The following is a 20,992-nucleotide window of genomic DNA, read 5'->3' as shown; positions in this document are numbered from 1 at the left end:
TTTATCATCGTTATCCTCGGCGTCTTCATCAACATATCATCATCATCATCATCATCATCATCATCATCATCGCCACCATCATCACAAACAACGCCGCAAAATCATGTTTTTCATCATCAGCAGCAGCACCACCACCGCCACCACAAGCACCAGCAGCAGCACTACCACCACAAATAATCATAACGCCAACTAATATGTTCAAAGAAGGACTTCATTTCATTTATTTTTTAATTATTTTTACGACTATATAACAATTACAAACATATAAATTATATAAAACATGCACAACTAAATGATAAATATCTAAATTACATAAATTTTGTGAGAAATACAGTCAATGTACATGGTCATGCAAAGTTGAGATTTTAATAAATAATATCAATCACTAACAAGAGTTCTTTAGAAACAGAACAGTTGGAGAGCAGATATTGGACATTCTTTTAACTTCCTGTGGTCAATTGTATAAAACCTTACTTAATGTCCGAAATCTATCCCCCAACTTGCAAGGTAACATAAACAATGTTTTTAAACTTAGCTTGACTTGGCAGTTGGCACACATGTATATAAAAGCTATTAAAGAAAGCATTAAAATCAGAATAGCCACAATTAACAGACAAAAAACAAACATAACATTTTAAAACAATAATCTGTTTGATTATTGCTGAAAAAAGATAAATTGGAGGACGTTAATTTCCGAACAGAAGATCATAAATGGTTTTGTTAACAATAAAACATTAAAGTAGTAAATGGCTTCAGTTATTTTGGAATTTTCGTCTCACACCAGGTGACAACAAAAACTGGCAAGGGTGCTGCTGGAGCTATTATGGGAAAACAGACAATTATTTCACTTTAAAGTCAAACCAAAATTTTCATCAGTTTTCAAAATAAGCTTTTTTTTCAAAAAGGTTGACATGAATATACTCCCTGTATGAAAGTAGAAAGGCAACAATTTATGGAGCTTATACAACAGTATGCATGTAAAGCTATGTGTGTCCCATTAAAGTATACAAATGTAGCATTTTTCGTGTAAGTGGTAAATATATGTTTATACAACAAAGCGCTTAACAAGTACCCAAAAAGTGGATTTAAATATTGGGTATGCCATCACACAGAATACAATAAAAGTGTTGTACATAATATGCTTTAATTTTAATAAATGACGAAAGAAGACAAATGTTTTGGGTGTCAGGAGTAATTTTAAATTCGACTTGCTTTACCTATATATCGAACAACCAAATGATTGTAAATAAAGAAATATTTTTACTCAACATTACGCCAAGAACAGCATCTCCAAGAATGAAGATGTATTATAAAAAAATTCTTAGAGGCTGAAGTCGCTGTTTTGTTGTTCATTTCTTGTAATTGTTAAGGAAATCAATTAAAAGCTGTACAATAATTATTGAAGAGTTGGTAAATAAGCCACAAAATAAAGTATTTTCTGACCTAAGACACTTGCAAACCAATAATTTGACCATGCAATATGAATTCCTACTGAATCAATACTTCCGTACAAACACACATACAGGCACAGTGCTAGAATTCAGCTATAAAGCTGTCAAAATTTGTTCCATGTGATAGGAAGTTAAAATGTGATTCGTTTAAAAAACAGCTGCCATATTTGTGAAACATTTTCCTTACATGTTATTTTTGAAATCAATAAAACTAAATAGTTTAAGAAAATACAATTCAATAGTGATGTTACTAACAGGTTTGTATAAATGGATTTTTAAAATTGGTAGCACCATAAATATGTAAAGATCTAAAATGTCACAAATATGTAAAAGAACAATATTAAAATTAAAAAAAAAAAGTATTTTTTTAATCTTCACGACAAGCCAACACCACTATAAATACCAAAGCCTTTTCTCAAATGAGATCACTATTTGAACCTTAAATATAATGTAAAATGAAATGCATTGTTCTGTTTCCTTAATGGTCTTAAATAAATAGTATATTTATAGTTAAATACTTTATGGCAAAAATTATTGTATGATATTTCAATTAGGCCATAAACTATGCATACTGTATTATACTGTGATTAAGAAACCAGACTAGATAGGACGCAGGCAAACAATTTACAGTGGAAAAATGTCAAAATCAGAGCTGAAAAATATGATTTTGCTTTTTAATATCGCAAGGCTTAGATTGACCTTTGCCATTTTCACGGTACCAAAATAAGTTGTCAAAACAAATATAGTGGCTGGTGATGTTTCAGCTCCGATTTTGACATTTTTCCACTGTGTCCTATCTTTGGTATTAAGGGCTTTACCCGTTTTTACACCATTTTTGTTGCCTGCGTTGTATCTATTCTAGCGTCAATTACACTGTATAATATGGTAAATCAATTGAGTTCAATTTTGCTATTATTGAGTCAAATGTAAAGCATATTTTTTTTCCTTCAGAATGTTAAGCAATGATGTTTATCAACATAATATTGTATGATACACATATGAGAATTTTAAAAATATGTAAAACATGTGGAGAAATAAGTTGAGATTGAGAAATGACATGTATTTACATGATATTCGAGCAGTACTTTAATGCTAGAAAAAGGGGTTTATGGGTTGTCACTTTTTTCAGACATTACAAAAATAATTGAGGTCTAACAAAAAATATATTCCCTGGTATATATTTCTCATTAATATGTTATCTTTGTACAGCTTTTGTTACTGTTCATTAATTGTCAACAAAATTAAAATGATCTTATTTATATAATTTCATGTACATTTGACATGTTTCAAAAGCATGATTATTCTTTTCGAATATTTTCGCAATCTTTTTGTAAGAATAACCAAAAAAAAATGTATCAATTAACAGCAAAAAATCCACAACAAATGAACCTATTAGTAAATGAAAAAAATCATGATAAATATAAGTAAAATGTAATAACAAGTCATAAAGAAATCCCATTTCTTTAACGGATGCTACATCAATTAGACATTTTGAAAACTTCTTTGGTTGGGGACTTTTTCCCCCGACTGTCTTTAATCTTTGTCATCGTGTTATTCTCTACTCGGGCATGTTTCCTACTGGATGCAGTTTCCCTCTCCTGTTGTGTACTGGAGGATTTAAAGAATTTATGCAAAGTATTCGTGCCTACACAAGGGTCCTTTCTTTTCTGTTTTCTCCCTGCATAAAAACATAATAATTTATGATACAATAACTGCAACAGCAACATTTAATTTCAATGAAAAGTTGAGTGTGGACTTTAAAACCTTAATTGTCAATACATTCATCAAAACTTACTTGACTTGCTGGTCATGCTTTGATTTGCTGGGCTCCTCTGTTGAGCTCTAAAAATGCCTTCCAGGCTGGACCCCGCCCGAACTAGACCTGAGCTGCCCCCTTTATCCGTGGCCACAACCTGGCCAAATTCTGGCTCCAACTTTCTCCTAACATCTTTAATGGCAAGGGATCTGGACTGAGCAGGATCCTCAGCCATCTTCCTCTTCCTTTTTCCTGGTGGAAGATAATTACTCATGCCTGATAAAATCACATCAGTAACTGTGCTCATTTTACTTTTCAACCATTTATAACAGATATTATTCACTGTACAATTAAAACCATGCGTACTGCAAGCAGATTCCAATAATGCTCAATCATATTGCCCAGTTGACTGAGCAGCATAACTCATGATGTATATATCACCCAGAGTGATGCCACTTGCTACAAGTAAGTGCATTGTCATTATAAATATGTGACCCTGCATACCGGGGTATCTTTAATGATTTCTAAGTGATTGCCAACATTTTACGCAACACCAATCGCCACAAAAGACGTTTCTGATCTAAAGACATGCTATTATATAAAATCAATACATTAAATTTTGACATATAATTGAAGTTGAGGCACATACCAGATGTAGATTTTTTCTTCTTGCTGTCAGCAATTGCCTGTTCATAATGTTTCACCATAGCTGGAAACTTGTCTGAGAACAGCTGTTTGCTGATCTTCACCTTCACATCAGTGGCATATAGCTCACCAGCCCACGTATTCTTGTCTAAAATATATTACGGAACTGGCATGATATTGCATGGTGGTGCAATAAGTGAATGTGTCAATAAACATGCATGTATTACTGAATTACAGAAAATCGTAAAAAAGGAATAGTCATATAGCATAATTAAAATAACCAAGATGTCATTTGTTAATTCAAATATAATTAAACCTGCAGTCTGTAGAAAGAATCATTGCAGTTTGAAAATAGCCTTGTGTTTGTTTTGATAGCATTTTCATATCCCAAAAAGTCTGCACCATGAAACTATCAGTCATAGAATAAGTATGTCAATTCTTTGCATGCATACCAGTTTTATCCCACTCCACTTCATAACATTCAACATGGTTGTCTTTACAGGCCCCCTGTATTCTGCAATGGAAAACGAACATTAAGGCTATATAATAGATATTGTCAATATATTAATATTTATTTCATTACAAAAAATAAATCAAGTTATTTTTGCCTTTGAGGAAATGGGAAAGTACTCATGGTAAACAAAAGTTTAGTTTAAAGGGATTAGTTCCCCTTTCACAGTAATCTCTTTTTGTTATATTTTTAGCTTGGAATTTCCCAGGAAATGCTCTTTGGGGCTGTGTCCCTGCTTGGCAATTATATAAATAGTGAGAACAGGGACACAGTCCAAATAAATCATATGCTTCCTCTTTGCACAAGATACTGAAGAAGAAAGACACATTTTCCCGCCCTCCCATCCCTTGTTACCACACCCTAGGCTGCAGTTAGCAATCCTGGTGCACAGGAAAATAATCATATGCGCTGGTATTTACTGGATTTAATGTGGCTTATACAGCACTTGTACATGAAAGTCTACCTCCAATTACTTTAAGTTTTGTCGTTTTGTATTGCTTTGTGTGTCTGCTGGTGTTTTCTAATGTTACAGTGACTTGTGGCTGAGCCCTTGCAGTTCCAAACTTATACTACCAAGTCCAAGTCACCGCTCAAGGCACTAAAGCTGTTGAACATCAGATGTTATACTCCAAAGAGAAAACAAAAGACTTAGAGCCAATGAAGCTGTGATGAAAACAAGCTGCCTGTACAGAGTGCCAGATCAAGAAGTGTTATGACTGTTTCACAAATTAATTATCAACAGTGTTAATTGCGACCTTTGGACGGATTGTTTTCAAATAATAGTCCAACATTATATGGCATGCCATTTGGTAATATCTATGTTGTTTCCCATGGTTCCCCTAGATATGGTTACTTAATAGCCAATATAGCAATATTTCTTTTAAGTCGCATAGGTTATCGGGAAAAATTCCAATGGCCGAGGGTAGGTCAGGCATTATCAATTATCGCGTACGTTATTGGCAGTTAATGTCTAGTCTCCTTAGTATGCTGGGTCACCTAGGTGACGTATCCTACAGCTAATGTGAGACTACTTGCAGTTATAACATAGCGTCATGCCTTGGTCTTGCTCATGTGTTTTGGCATTACCTGGCTGTTGCGTATTGCTATTGCGTATTGCGGGAGGATTGCCTCAAAGTTGCCTTGCTTTGCTACTTGCAGTCTGTTTGCCATGCAATTGGGTTATTAGCTTATAACAACCATGTTTGACCTCTCCTCGGCCGGAGGGATTTCCCCATTCAGGCCAACCAGGGCCTCAAGCATATCCTGGTGGTCTGTGATGCGGCCATTATATTCCACATAAGAAGGTTACCCGGGCCTTGAGCTTATCCTGGTTACCTTCAATTCTATAATTAGTAGTAAGGGGACCATAAAGATACTAAGGTGAAAATGATGAATAAGTTTGATATTAAATAACATGAATTAAAGTATTTATTGTTGTTGTTCATTCCGACAAAGGTCATATAAATAAATCAATATATAAGTTGCAATAAAGGATTTGTGGCATAAAAAGGGAAACTTCGATTAAAAAAAAGAATTACTGTTGCACGTAAACAAAGACCTAAAATTTGGTTTTAGGTCCATGATGTAATTAATAACATTTCTTTGAATATACTGGGTCATAGGGCCAAAAATAATGTGATGCAACATAGATAATTGTTGAAAAAAAAATGATTTTCAAACAAAATGTCATATCACTCTGGGTTACAATTCAATGGGAACTGAGCAAGAATTGTATGTATCATCATGAATGACTTTCTGGCTGAAAATATTAAAACGATACTAGTAAACCTACAGTTTTAACACGTAAATCACTACTGTGTGTGACCCTTCATGTACCTGACAGGGGTAAACATGGTGTCCCAGTCCTCACATATTCCATGCAGCTGATACAGTATCACAACAGGCACAATGTTCTTTAGAACTTTCTCCTGATTCCATCCCATGCACACTGACAGGGCCGCAATATCCATACCCCATGGGGCCAGCTGGGTTTGGTCGACATCAAGACTGTCTGCACTCTTGAACTCGGTGATAACCTTGTCAAAACATTTAAAACTATTGAAACATTCTGTCATAAAGGATGGCATAACAACACTTAATACACAACAACATAGGGGCCATAACTTGTATTAAGGATAATATGGAGTTATGTAACCTCATTGTGTGATGGTCCTGAACAACTGTGTGAATTATTAAGTCAATTGAATGAAGGGTATACAAGTTATTTATAAATATCCCAACCTGCCCTAAAACTTTAACCTAAGTTCCATAGTCAACCAGGGGCCATTATTTGTATAAAAGATAATATGGAGTTATCTAACCTCATTATGTGATGGCTCTGAACAACTGTGTGAAGTATTAAGTCAATTGAATGAATGGTATTGGAGTTTTAAGTGAAAATCCTAACTTGCCCTAAAACTTTAACCTGCCCTAAAACTTTAACCTAAGTCAATCAGGGGCCATAACTTGTATTAAGGATAATATGGAGTTATGTAACCTCATTGTGTGATGGTCCTGAACAATTGTGTGACTTATTAAGTCAATTGAACAAAGGGTATAGAAGTTATTTATAAATATCCCAACCTGACCAAAACTTTAACCTAAGTTTCATAGTCAATCATAATCTGTGTAAAGAATAATATGGAGTTATCTAACCTCATCATGTGATGGCCCTGAACAAATGTGTGAAGTATTAACTCAATTGAATGAAAGGTATTGGACTTATAAGTGAAAACCCCAACTTGCCCTTAAACTTTAACCGGACGATGACGCCGACGCTGGGGCGAGTAGTATAGCCCACCTATTCTTGGAATAGTCAAGCTTAAAATAATACAAACCCTTACTGTGACACCAATGCTATGATTAACTTTTATCTAAAAACAGAAAAGCTAATTATAAAAAAGAGCTCTCCACACATTTTTGATTAATTTCTCTATAAATGAGGCCCATGAGGGCCAATGCTCTACAGGCATGGCTCTTTTGGTCATTTTCTTTCCAGAGCATGTTTTTATCGGTAACAGGCAACATACCTATTGTTTACTTGGAATATTTTGCGTTTGGGTTAGCTGAGAACATGTGAGGACAGAAAATTATGTAAGCAGATTAGTTGGATGAACTATTTTAGTCAGTTACAGACTTTATAGCAAAATTGTAGTAATTTTGTCATACGAGTAATAGGCAATATTCGGAACCAACATACCTCCCATGGATATTTAACTACTGTATAATTCTGGCATATTGCCAGTTGAGCCTGCTAAAACAGGATATAGATTTAACTTGATTAATTTGGCAATCTTTTACCTCCTCCTTAGGAAATTTACTGCCAGAGTTGCAGGCCTTTGACCTGATTGAGATCTCCAGCTTGTGTTCCTGTTGGAAGCTGTGGTGGTTGTGCCAGTCACATGGACACTTCCTGTCACATGACTCCAGACAGCTAGACTCGGTGCGACATATAGAACACCCACTTTTCTCATGTGTGCTTCTCTTACCTGAAAGTTTGATACTGAATAACTGATGTGACAGTTGGAAAGAAGGATATCGCAATTTAAATAACATATATTTGCCATAAGTGAAATATCTGGTATAGAATAAATAACATCGAAATTTGTTTAGACTGTTTGTCATAAAATATCAATACTGTCAGTGGTCACCAATATCACAAAATGACATGGATGTGACTGTGTTGTTTTTTAATAATTGTATATTCATAGCATTATTTTTATCAACCCAAACTTGTTAAAATCAGTATACAAAGTCTTACCCAAATGTTCACATCTTTTACAGTGGGGATTACGTTCAGGTGCTTGATCGAGTTTCCTTTCTATGTCATCTAGCTCACTGTTTGTTGTCCAGCTCCTCAGTCTACAAAATACTAGTTTAATCAACTATCTACCTAACAAGACATAAAGTTTGAAATGTGCTAGTTTGTACCCTGAAACAAGTCTTCAACATTGGAAAGTTAACATGCACAATGTCATGCATGTACATTAAAAATGATTCAGAAATTGAAAAAAAAACAACATTTTATTATACAATGCTAATTAAAATAAGAACATACAAATCAGATAAATACTTGTTGCAAAGTGAAAACTTGTACATTACAGCAACCATTTTTCTTATAATAAGTGCCTTACAAAGGGCTAGTGCCTTCCCCCAACCCACACCCAGTACCCACTGCAGGTCAGTCACAGCTCATACCTGTCTAGGAAGTCAATTGCCTGGTCCTTAAGTGCCTTTCAAAGGGCTAGTGCCTTCCCCCAACCCACACCCAGTACCCACTGCAGGTCAGTCACACCTCATATCTGTCCAGGAAGTCAATTACTCCGTCCTTAAGTGCCTTATAAAGGGCTAGTGCCTTCCCCCAACCCACACCCAGTACCCACTGCAGGTCAGTCTCACCTCATATCTGTCCAGGAAGTCAATTACTCCGTCCTTAAGTGCCTTACAAATGGTCGGGTACTCTGTTCATATCATAGTCCCAACCCATACCTGTCCAGGAGGTCGATTTCCCTGTCCTAAAGTGCCGCATTAACGGCTATTGACTTTTCCTCATCAATGCCCGGTACTCACTACAGGTTGTAGTCACACTTCATAGCTGGTACCCCTTGTAGGCCTAGTGCCTTACAAAGGGTTAGTGTGTTCCTCCCCTGCCTAGTACCCAATGGGGGTCATAGTCACATTCCATACCTGTCCAGGAAGTAAATACCCCAGTTATAAAGTTCATTACACAGATCTCGTGCCTTCTCCCTACCACGCACGGTACCCCTGATGGTCTAGTCACACTTCACACCTGTCCAGAAAGTCAATTCCCTAGTCCTTAAGTCACTTACAAAGGGTAAGTGCCAATCCCCATACCACTCCTGGTGCTACCATTGGGTCATAGTCACACCTAATACCTGTCCAGGAAGCCAATTTTACAGTCATTAAGTGCCTTACAAAGAGCTAGTGCCTTTCCCCAAACCCACGCCTTGTTTCCCCCAGCTGGTCATAGTAACACCTCATACCTGTTCAGAAAGTCAATTCCCCGATCCTTAAGTGCTTTACAAAGGGCCAGTGCCTTTTTTCCACCTACTCCTGGTACCCCCTGCAGGTCATAGTCACACCCCAACAGGAGGGCCAGCCCAACCATGTCATCCTGACACAGGCCCAGGGCAGCCTCTATACCACTTGATGTATACACATCCATCTTGTACGACTGAAACAGAAATCATAATTTGATATCATATTGTTTTTAACTTTCATTATTATATTTATTTTCAAAAAACAGCATTCAAACAATAAAACAACTTGATTCCATTTTGATCTTGATATTGCCTTCTTTCTGTTCCAATATTTTTTTTGTTAGGTTACTACTATGTGTTATTGTGTGTTTCCTCTGCTGTAGAACCAAGGGCTTTCTTACTTTCTCCTTCATTTTTCAATTTTCCTATGAATGAGATAGTATAATTTTTGGTTCTTCTAACCATCAATATTCAAAGTTGTATATCAATTCTAGTTTTGAAATTTGGATTTCTTAAGGAAAAGTTGGTTTTAATAGAGCCTTTTCCACCCAAAGTCAAAGTTTGAAAGTCATGATACTTTCCAATAAAAAAACAAGATTACCTTCCTGTAAAATGATCTTAGAAAGAGATCCTGGAAGTGTTAAGACTTATCTTTATAAGAATATAGTTTTTAGGGGTTCAATGGAGACCTGATATTTCTAATTGGAATATTCCAATAAAAAGGATGATTTTTCAGCAAATACTTCTGAACCAACTTTTATAAAACATGAAGCAAAACCTTTTGATATTGCCAAAACGCTTGGTTTAACAGCATGTGAAACATACAATACAGTTCATTTTGACTTGTTACAGATAACTGGAACTGCTCAAATTAAGTTTGAAAAATTGTTGACTGCCATAGGCCCACATTTTTATTAGTATGATATCACTACCAGTATAATATTTTATGTAAATAGTAAACTAAATACTGTTCTCTCCTGGAGATGAAATGTGAGAAGATTTGATTTTTGACAGGATTATTGATTGTATCATGGTACATGTACATCGTGGAAATATATGATTTTGCTTGGCTTGGCTTCTCATGTCTGAAAATTTTCTGGTTGGTCCTGACAAGTTTGACTCAACATGATTTGACTGCAGATAAAGGATTATATTTAATAGAAACATGTAGCTCTTTTACCTGGACAAACATAGCAATAATACGAGGGGCCTGACCTTGTTTTCCTTGCTATGAAGCCTGTACATTGTTTTTCCACCATAGCAGAAGTAATCGCTGTCATGGGTGAAGGTCCCATCTACCAACTGAAAACATATAACATCTATACATTACTGATATTCCATGTGTTCACTGAAAGGGTCGAGGGTTGTCTCGAATTAGTGGATATATATTAAATTCCTTGGCACCTGGAGCACCGCCAAAATATTTGGTACTTTGATGTGAGAGTTATTCAATAGTTATACCTATTATTTTACTTGAACTATTATTATGTATGTATTTGCTAATTTCTGACCAGGATAAAAGTATATCTATTAAGATCATATTTTGTTTAGTAATTGTTTGTCAAGATTACTTTCGAAAAATCAACCTGCCTCAAATTTACAAAGGAGTCATTGAAAAGGTTTTTTTTATTGATGTATATTTCTTTCATCCAGTAATTTTGTAGGATTTATTGTTCCAGATGAAGTTAATGCCATCTAGGTCCCATTTAGGTGTTGAAGGTACAACTGCCATTGGATAGATAATTTTGGGAACAGCAAAGGCTATAAGTACGAGAAGAGTCAGTTTTCTGTGTTACAAGCTGTTAAGACAATTCTTGAAATTATGGGGCTTTGGAAGAAAATTGCTTTCAAACACTTGGCTCCAAGCATCTTGGCTTCACTCATCGCCGGATACCTCCCGATGCAAACTACGCTATGCTTCGTTGTGTTCCATAGGCAATTTGGCTAAGAAAATCTCGTAATCATGAGTATTTAATGAGGCAGTTTCATTGGTTCCGCAAAGTACAGGATGCTTTACAGTTGAAAAATATTCTGGCAATTGCCGGAGTTGAACCGGGTCCGCCTTCTCAGTACAATAATATTTGACAGTAGTCAAGACCACATGGCCACAGAGACTACTGGCACTGTTAAGTTATTGAACAATATTTGAGTGTAACATGTGAATTCATTGGAAGAAGAGTTGTCTCTCCTGCCTCTTGCATATTCATTAAAATGAGATTTTGTCAGTCATTTGTCCCACGGTATGTATGAAGTGTAACGGAAGAAAGTACTGTGGTTGCTGATGATGGGCTTCACTGGTATTGTTTTCAAACTGATATCCTTGTATGTAAGAAATAACACCCTTCTCATGCAGGTTTATAAGCATTTAATTTTAAGCCAGATATTGTTCCAAAAGCATTGTTCAATAAGTTTTAAAAATGCCATCATTAATGTATGTTGCATTGCCTGCAAAAAGAGATTTTATGGCTGTGTTTTGTAAATTTAGTCCTTAAAGCTGCACTCTCACAGATCGAGCATTTTGACAACTTTTTTTATTTTTTGTCTTGGAACGAGCATTTTTTTGCAAAAATCCATGGAAACCAGTTATATAAGACAGCTGACAAAAAAATAGATCACATATTTTTATATTTAACTTCGAAAATTGATGTTTTATGCATTTTTCTTAAACCATTAGTTTAAGCCACAATACATTAATTTTCGAACGGAAATATGAACACCTGCGATCTGATCTTTTGTCAGCAGACTTTTATCATTGGTTTGCAGATATTTACGCAAAAAATTGCACTTTTCAAGACAAAAAAATAAAAAAGTTGTAAAAATGGCAAATCTGTGAGAGTGCAGCTTTAAATAAGATTATTTTACTGTATAGAGTTGGAAAAAATTCAAAGTTAATAATAAATAAGGAAGAAGATAGCAGACATTCTTGTCTCGCCTCGCTTTATTTTAAATTCTAAGAGAAAGCCATTGTTATTACAACACTTTCAATATTGTTTTAGAAGAGCTTCATCAAGTTTATAAATTTATCCCAAAAAGTGAAGTATGAATGGGTGGTTTATGGTGTCATAAGCCTTTTCAAAATAAGTCAATAAATATCAACCCAGGCTTATTTGTGTTGGTGAAATAACCAATACATTCGTCAATAAGTCTGATATTTTCTCCAAAGTCTCTCACATGAACAAAACCTGTTTGGAAAGGTCTTATAATATTATTCAATTGTTTTTTCACTTTACAAGCAATAGATTTTCTTTTATAATCTATGTTAAGTAAACTTATTGGTTTCTAGTTTGAAATAACTTCTATAGGGTTTCAGTTTAAGAGTTGTAGGAGGATTCTGCACCCTGCCCTTAATGGTAGGACCTATCTGTCCTCATGGAAACCACCAAGTGCACCCTTCTGCCTTCTTAGAATTGAATGCTTTAGATAATCAAATAATTTATTCATTTTGTTCAAAAGCTTATTATATGATTATAAATACATACACACTATATAACAGGGTGTTGAAACATTCAACTACTTCAAGTAAGGCCAAACAAAAAAAAAAAATTGTTTAGGGTAACCTTCCCAAAATGTCTAGGTAGGGTAGGTATGATTTAAAAAATAAATAAATTATATTTTTCAAAATCTGTCGTAAGTTCAGAGTGTTTTCTTTCACATGGCAGTCTTTCCTACATTACTGTCATTGCCTGACTTTGTTTTATCTTATAAACAATAATTCTGATTAAAATCTGCATTTATCCGCCCTTCGTAACTCTCTATTCGCTAAAGAATATTTTTTTTGATCAGAAACGAAAAAAAATAGTTATGTTTGGTGTATTTTTATAGGTAGGGTCGGGTTACCCGAAACGGACATATTTTTTTTTTTAGGCCTAAACACATTTCTTACATTTTAATCAAATTACTAGTAATCATTTTTAAGTTCTTCACAGCCCGATTCAATGTGTGCATCTTTGTTTTAAGAAGTCTGTTTCATGGATGGAGTGAAAGGTAAAAAACAGAAGAATGACTTTCAGGCCAAAACACTTTTTATTCCTTCTGTACAAATAATTCCAAAACTGCAATTCTAGTCAGATTTCTAATATCCTGAAAAGTTATTAAACCTGAAAACTGCTATGTCTGAGGATGATACTAGTAAATATACATGTAGTATGTGCACAGCGCAATACAGCATTAACTTCATATAAGAATAAAAGGGATTTTGTCTGTGTTGCCGTGAGGCCTCAATATGTGCCGACTATGAGTACTGACTTACCCCAGTCTTGTCAAGGAATGCACACATGGCCTCCCCCTCTCCAGGGCTCTGAATACATGGAATCCCCAGACTCTTCCCTAGTTTCTCACACTGCAATTGCAATATAACCAGTTTTTAAGCAACCACCATTTTAACCATGAAAAGGAATATATAGATATATAAATATTTCTTTATCAAGTACATAAAGTACTACCGCGTATGTATATGTAATTGTACCCCAAAAAGAAGTAATGCAAGTTATCTAATACATTTGAAATCAACTGCCATCTATTTGCCACAATATATTACAATTTTACATAGCTGCAATGATAGTTCATACACATGTATATATATATTGATACATGTATAATATATATATATACATGTCTTCATGTTAAGTTACCCGTGTCATTAGCTTGGAGAAAATCTGTCTTTCACAGTTAACTGAAGAGGACCCAGCTGCCTGCTGGCGTTTGCGGAGTGTCTGTTGTTTAACATCCGGTGCCTGTCCATCAAACACAAACACCAATCTTACACCATGGCTCAGCAAGAACAGAGTGCGATAAAATATTGTTCTGTAATTATAAGTAATATTAAATGAATTTAATGATTAATTAAAGGGCACTGTTCAATGTTGTTTAATTCAATGTAATATGAAGGTGTGAAATGGGTGTGTAAAATAAACTTCCTAAGATAATAAGCTGTATCGATGCAATCAACTTCCAACTTTATTTCTCAAAAAGGCCCTCACACTTAGAGCATCATAAGCACATGTTAACAAACAAATATATATAAACAGTAACTGTTTTAACTGCATGTTCACAATGGGTATTTCATAAATATTTCAGACCTGTTTCTGTCCATTTTGGGAAAATTTTCATCGCAATAAAATGCCATTTTAAGAAAATATCATCCTTTTTGTAACATTGAATTACTTTAAATTGGGAAATTTTACAGTTAAAAGGACATGCTTTTCTGTCTCCAGCCAATACGGAAATTATTAAAATATTAATTTCTTTTCCACTTCAATAGACTTGAAAGGGCTAAAATATCAACCTGAGTGAGTGTAAATATCTATTACAATAAACCATGACAGTTACATGTACTGTACATGTAATATTGCATACTCAGATTTTTTAATGTGATGAAACTCAACAATTTCTGAATTCAATAATTCCCCAAAACTTTCCACCACACAATTCATTAGGATGCTGAATAAACAAATACAAGTTAAAAGACTTTCATATTTTCTTTTACTTTTGACTGGGATTTTTTTCTCCAGATTGTGAAAAATATCATACATAGTTGGACCCGTGGTAGTCTAAAATAATAGACGTGTTATACGGGATTCTTCCAATCCCTAACGTCTAAACGGGAATGTGCAAAAAACGGGGGTGTTTTAAAAATATTGAAATTGTTTTAAGTGAAGTATTTTATGGTTGAAATTGATCATAAAGAGCTATATTCATATTTTACCATGTACATGTAAGTGAAATGTTATTTTGCACTAAACAAGCATTTAATGCATTAAAACAATTTTGTTTACCTTTCCAATGAAACGAAAGTTGACTGACACAGACAACAATTATGTGAAGGGGAACAACTCGATACAATCGTAATAACTCGGCCTCCTCCGACAAAGCTTCGAGATAGACCTCGTTATACAATCGCAACAACTCAGCCATGGCCGAACTGTTCCGAGCGATTTAAAACTGTGCCCTGAAGCCTTGCAGGTGCCCTTCATGTATATATCTTTATGTTTTGACAGAATGAAATGAAGAAAAGCCGTCAAACTCATAATTATAAGTTGGATATTTATTTTTTGTGTACGGAACTAATATAAAATAACATTATCTGGTAATATTTCTTGTTTTTATGATATTTTATAGACGCTAAATGCTTTAACTCGAAATCCTGATTGGAACAACTACCCACTTTTGATACTAAACAATTTGTACGTGAAGGATTTGCCATATCAAAAATCTAGAAAAAATCCGTCAACGTAAAATTATTTGGACTAGACCCGTGGGAACTAGTATAGAAAAAGGCCTGTAATTACTTCTTTTATATCAAAAAGGAACAATTTGTAACCACACACAATTCGTATCAACGGACCTATAATAGGTTTGTGTCGTTTCACATTTTACTGCTTTGATTGAAAAAAAATTGTCATGGTACTAGCTAAGTAGCTTTGTATAAAAAAACGTCAATTTATGTACCTTGTATGCAAGTCGTAAGTCTTGTTGACCCGCAATCCACTGGCTTCCATTATCCAGACACCAAGGTCGACTGCCACAATCTTGCCCTTGAGAATAGTTACCAAGACATCCTTCTCTCCCGCTGGCTCCAGAACATCCCACAAGCCATGCACACCCATAACTAATAAAATTACTTTTACCTTAATGAGGAAGATCAGAGTAGTTTTTCAAATGTTCTCGCTTTAATAATTAAAATACTCTTTCGATTTTTGAGTACTTGTATTCTTCATCAAAAATCAACACCACACAATTTAAGAAGAATCAATTCATTAAAGAAGAATATAAATTTTGATCAGATCCCATTAAAATTACTTCACGGTATTTGCCTATTTACACATCGACGAAAACGTCATAGAATTATCATGATTTCATTTTCATCTGAGACTTCTCCCAGTTTTCAGAAATAAATAAAAGAAGATTTTCTGAAAACATCGTAATTTGTATTGTAAACAACAAATGGCACAGACTAACAAAGGGGCATCACTCAGTAATTTATCATCGTATAGTTTTACACTCTACCATAATTTTCGACCTAGTGCAGGACTTATAACGCAGTTATCTCCCCTACTGGATGGGAACTTTTTTTCTGAATAATTATATAATGATGTTCGACTCCCACTAGATCGTTTTTCTGATGACAAATGATGAAATCTGTAAATAATTATGGATATTGATCGTTAAATTAGGTAAAGTAACAGGTCTATTTTATTGCAAATGGTCTTTGTGGTAAAGGTAAGCATGGAAGCAAAATAGCTGGAAAGGTGCCAATGTAGTCGATTAGGTCTAAATGCAAGTTGTGTCAAGAACTATCAAATACTGGAATTTGACCCAGTACTTTCTGCGTTAATGGCTCTATAAGTTTTCTATAGACCACTGTGTTGTTAATGTTATGAATATACCGAGCTGCATAAGGGTCTAAGAAGGTGACTCATGATGTTCAATAAAGATTATGTGGGAGTAAGATTATTGGTCCCAGAGATTATAAAGAACATCCATCGACACTGGAAGGCTCTCTACGGACTGGAGAAATGCGTTTGTCTCACCAGTTAACTGAAAAGGCGACGTACACATAGCCGAAAACTACAAACCTCTATCCCTGACTTGCGTTACCTGGAATACTAGAATACTAGTACATCATCTTTAAACATATTATATCCCACCTGGAACGCAATAACATCCTTACTTCTTTAAACCACGGTTTCAGGGCTGGCTACTCCTGCGAAATCCAGCTTATGACAACAGTCCACGATCTTCTCAAACCCCTATCACACTAGAGACGCGTTCTCAAGGCGTCCACGAAAATCAAGAACGCCGATCTGCGCGCAGTGGAATCGCAAGCATCACCGTGGCATCGCAGTGGCATTGCCAGTGAACGCGGTGTGATCGCATAGAACGCCGAGCTACGGCGCGCACTATAAACAAAACAAACGCCGTGGCGTTCTGATACGAGCACAGTGGGATCGCCGTGAGGTTGCCGTAGCAGCGTAGTTGGGTCTCCTACAACGCCACATGATCGCCGCGGGCGCGCCCAGAGGACGTAATGGTAATCGGTGGCGTTTGCCCGGCGATCGTACGGTGTTCTCTGAGATGACACTGCGTCTCTATCGTCCTTATATGGCGCGTTTACGGCGCTTACACGGAATTTTATTTTTCTTACTGCCCTCTTACAACGATTGTACGGAGCCGCCACGGCGATCATTGCGCTCCAAATGCGGTTCTAACGTGTCAATCGGCGTTTGAATGAAAATGAATCAACCCAACAAACTAACATAAATAAAGTATATATGCAAACTTAATAAACATTCATTTCACCTTAACTGATGTGCAACAGCAAGACGGGCTAGTGATTGCCTATATGCAGGTCCAGGAGATCCAGGATGATGGAGACGCTTTGGATCTCATTCTTAGACGACGACGGAAGAGGGTCCCAAGGCGTAGGAGGCTTTGTGTTCGACTATGGTTGGACGAACGCAGACGGTTGCAACATGGTCTCAACTGTTAGAGAGCGAATACAAAAATGGAGAACTGATGGAGATTTTTGTTTTGTTTTTGAAGGTAGCGCAAAACAACACGCCGTCAGCGCATTGTGAGCGCCGTGAAAGCGCAGTGCACATGCAGTGCGTGCGCCGTGACAACTAGATGCACACAGTGGAAGCGCAATGAAGCGCCGTGTGAGCGCAGACAATCGCCAACTAGAGGTCCATAGGAACGCGATAGAACGCCAAGATCGCCGTGAGAACGCCGTGACATCGCCATCTTCATGAAAAAAAAATCATTTTTTTCCTTCGATCTCACGGCGCTCTAGGAAATTAAACTCAGCCTTGCAATCGCAGTGGCAACGCGGCTAGATGTGACATGGGTTGTACCAAGACTGATCCAGGCACTCACCTACATGTAGACATGGCAATACTAGAATTCAGCAAGACTTTCGACACCGTCCCTCACCGCAAACTATAACATAAATTAGAATAATACGGTGTCACAGGCTACATAAACCACTGGCTGAGCGATTTCATTTCTAACAGGAGTATGACGGTTGTTGTTGAAGGCAATGAATCAGAGGCAGCCGCTGTCGATTAGCTATTGTGATCACCCTGTGCCCGTCGTCCGTCGTAGTCGCCCGTCGTCGTCCGTCGTCAACAATTTGACTGTTAACACTCTAGAAGTCACAATTTGGGAACACATTTTGAACAAAACTTGGTAAGAATGTTACCCTCAATAAAATCTTGGACGAGTTCGATATTGGGTCATCTGGGGTTAAAACTAGGTCACCAGGTCAAATTAAAGGAAAAGCTTGTTAACACTATAGAGGTCACATTTTGGACTGTATCTTCAGGAAACTTGGTCAGAATGTTAATATTAATAATCTCTAGGTCAAGTTTGAATCTGTGTCATGTGCGGTCAAAAACTAGGTCACCAGGTCAAATTGAAGGAAAAGCTTGTTAACAATCTAGAGGTCACATTTATGACTGTATCGTCATGAACGTTGGTCAGAATGTTTATATTTATAATCTTTAAGTTATGTTTGAATCTGCGTCATGTGCGGTCAAAAACTAGGTCACCAGGTCAAATCATACGAAAAGCTTGTAAGCACTCTAGAAGTCACATTTATGACTGTATGTTCATGAAACTTAGTCAGAATGTATATATTGATTAGCTCTAGGCCAAGTTCGAATCTAGGTCACCAGGTCAAATAATAGGAAAAGCATGTTAACACTCTAGAGGCCACATTTATGACCATATGTTCATGGAACTTGATCAGAATGTTATTCTTGGTGATCTTTAGGTAGAGTTTGAAACTGGGTAATCAGAGGTCAAAAACCAGGCCACTAGGTCAAATCATAGAAAAACTTTGTAAACACTGTAGAGGTTACATTCTCTCTTTGATTACCATTAAACGACATTGTATGTCAGAATGTTTGTGTTTATGAAGTCTATGTCAAGTTTGAAACTGGGTAACCTGAGTTCAAAAACTAGGTTACGAAGTCAAATCATAGAAAACATTGTTAAAACACTGTTGAGGCCATATTTTCTACCTTATCTATATGAAACTCGGTCAGAATGTACTGGGTCATCCGTAATATTAAAAAAAATAACCGTGATATTAAAAAACTTGGTCACTAGGAAGGATCTAAGTAATATATTTTTTTAATTCCAGCAGGTATAAAAGTTTTCATTCCATACCTCATGATTATATTTGGATGTGAATGAGATGTGAAGCCCATGTAGCATTGAAAACTAGTCCTAAATTTGTTTTAATAAAGTCCCCTCTCGTTGCACTTTCCATCGCCTTGAAAAACACTTATTCCCTCCCGCTGTCACAATTGCCCTCGCCCTGAAAACACTTATTTCACACTTGAATTGGATCAGGTGAGCGATACAGGGTTCAGGGCCCTCTTGTTTTATAAATTCGCAAAAACAAGGAACAACTTGAGGATAAACTTCCTTTCTGATTGTTCAATATTGTTAGTTTCAATTATTTCATTACAATACTACATTTCATAGTACTTTTTAAGTATCCCATAGTAGTTCTAAGTAGTTCACAGAAGCTCTTAATAGTTCTCATTAGCCCTTAGTGGCTTTTAGAAGAGACCTTACAAATTGTGAATAATAATTGTATTAAAAAGGACAAAGAACATACACAATTAAGGATCCCTACTAGTCGACAAACTACAATTTGTGTTATCTAAGTTCAGATTCTAGAGCAAATGTGTCAAAATCCCCTTGCGGTAGGGGATTATTTAGTAATAGGCAATCCTTTGAGAAAAATAACAGAACACGTTTATTTCCCAGGTTGCGATTTCACAAAGCTTGTCAAAATCCCGTCTATAGTCCCCTACATGCCAAATCCCCCCGGTTGGCTAACGTCGCTGAATGTTTATGAATGACAGTTTGTCAGCCTTGGCAAGCGGATCCCCGTTATGTCTTTATTCCAGATTTAAGAGCAATTCCGACGGTATTTATACATTGTACTATTACCTTTCATGACTGAGTGTAAGTTTATTACTTTTTTCAGATCAATGTGACACACTAACTTTCGGACCAGTTTTAATTATGTCAAGGGCCATAACTATTGTCTAAAAATCTTGAATATAAAACAAAACCGCATGTGCACACCTTTCAAAGCTGCCCAATATTCACATAAAGTTTCATGAGTTAAGGACTGGTGTAATACTTATGGATTTGCACTAAACACCAGATTTTTCAGAACCTTTTTTTTAGTAAGCCAAGGGCAGTTACTATTGTTAGACCTAGATAAATGCCGTACAAAACTCGCACAACCTCACCATGCTGACCAAAATTCCTACAAAGTTTCATGAGTATCGAGGCCATGCTTTTGAAGGTACATGCGATAATATTTTCGGACGGGCGGATCAAGTGGAGGAGTGGTCATAACAACTGGAATTAAGACAAAATACCTATATATGAATGAGTATATGTACAATAAAACACCCGTTCCATGCCTCAGTAACATGCATACTACATACAACACTACTGAATAATATACATTCAATGCATTCTCGTAAACTGACGAAATTAATACTGAGGTCAAGCCGGATGAATCAAGAATATTGTTTACCTTAAGTACATTCATTATTTGCTACATATGTGTTTGCAGGTGTAGCATACTTAGACCATTGCT

The 20,992-nt window shown here is 36.0% G+C and overlaps 1 protein-coding gene across 1 annotated transcript; it reads right to left on the bottom strand.

The window, feature by feature from the left end:
• Window positions 1-210: 210 nt before the first annotated feature.
• LOC128229353 (flap endonuclease GEN homolog 1-like) lies at window positions 211-16,299 on the bottom strand. The gene is made up of 12 exons (XM_052941226.1): window positions 15,811-16,299; window positions 13,995-14,166; window positions 13,613-13,702; window positions 10,579-10,665; window positions 9,367-9,557; window positions 8,124-8,224; window positions 7,664-7,851; window positions 6,200-6,399; window positions 4,305-4,366; window positions 3,857-4,000; window positions 3,247-3,459; window positions 211-3,129 (listed from the first exon to the last, which is right to left on the bottom strand). Exons 1-12 carry the CDS (start codon window positions 15,966-15,968, stop codon window positions 2,930-2,932), a joined length of 1,806 nt encoding a protein of 601 aa, XP_052797186.1. The 5' UTR covers window positions 15,969-16,299; the 3' UTR covers window positions 211-2,929.
• Window positions 16,300-20,992: the final 4,693 nt, after the last annotated feature.

The sequence above is a fragment of the Mya arenaria genome, chromosome 3 (genome assembly GCF_026914265.1).
Source record: "Mya arenaria isolate MELC-2E11 chromosome 3, ASM2691426v1".
Lineage (NCBI taxonomy): Eukaryota > Metazoa > Mollusca > Bivalvia > Myida > Myidae > Mya > Mya arenaria.
Note: the sequence above shows the minus strand (reverse complement) of the source record. Positions and strands in the feature narration are given on the sequence as shown.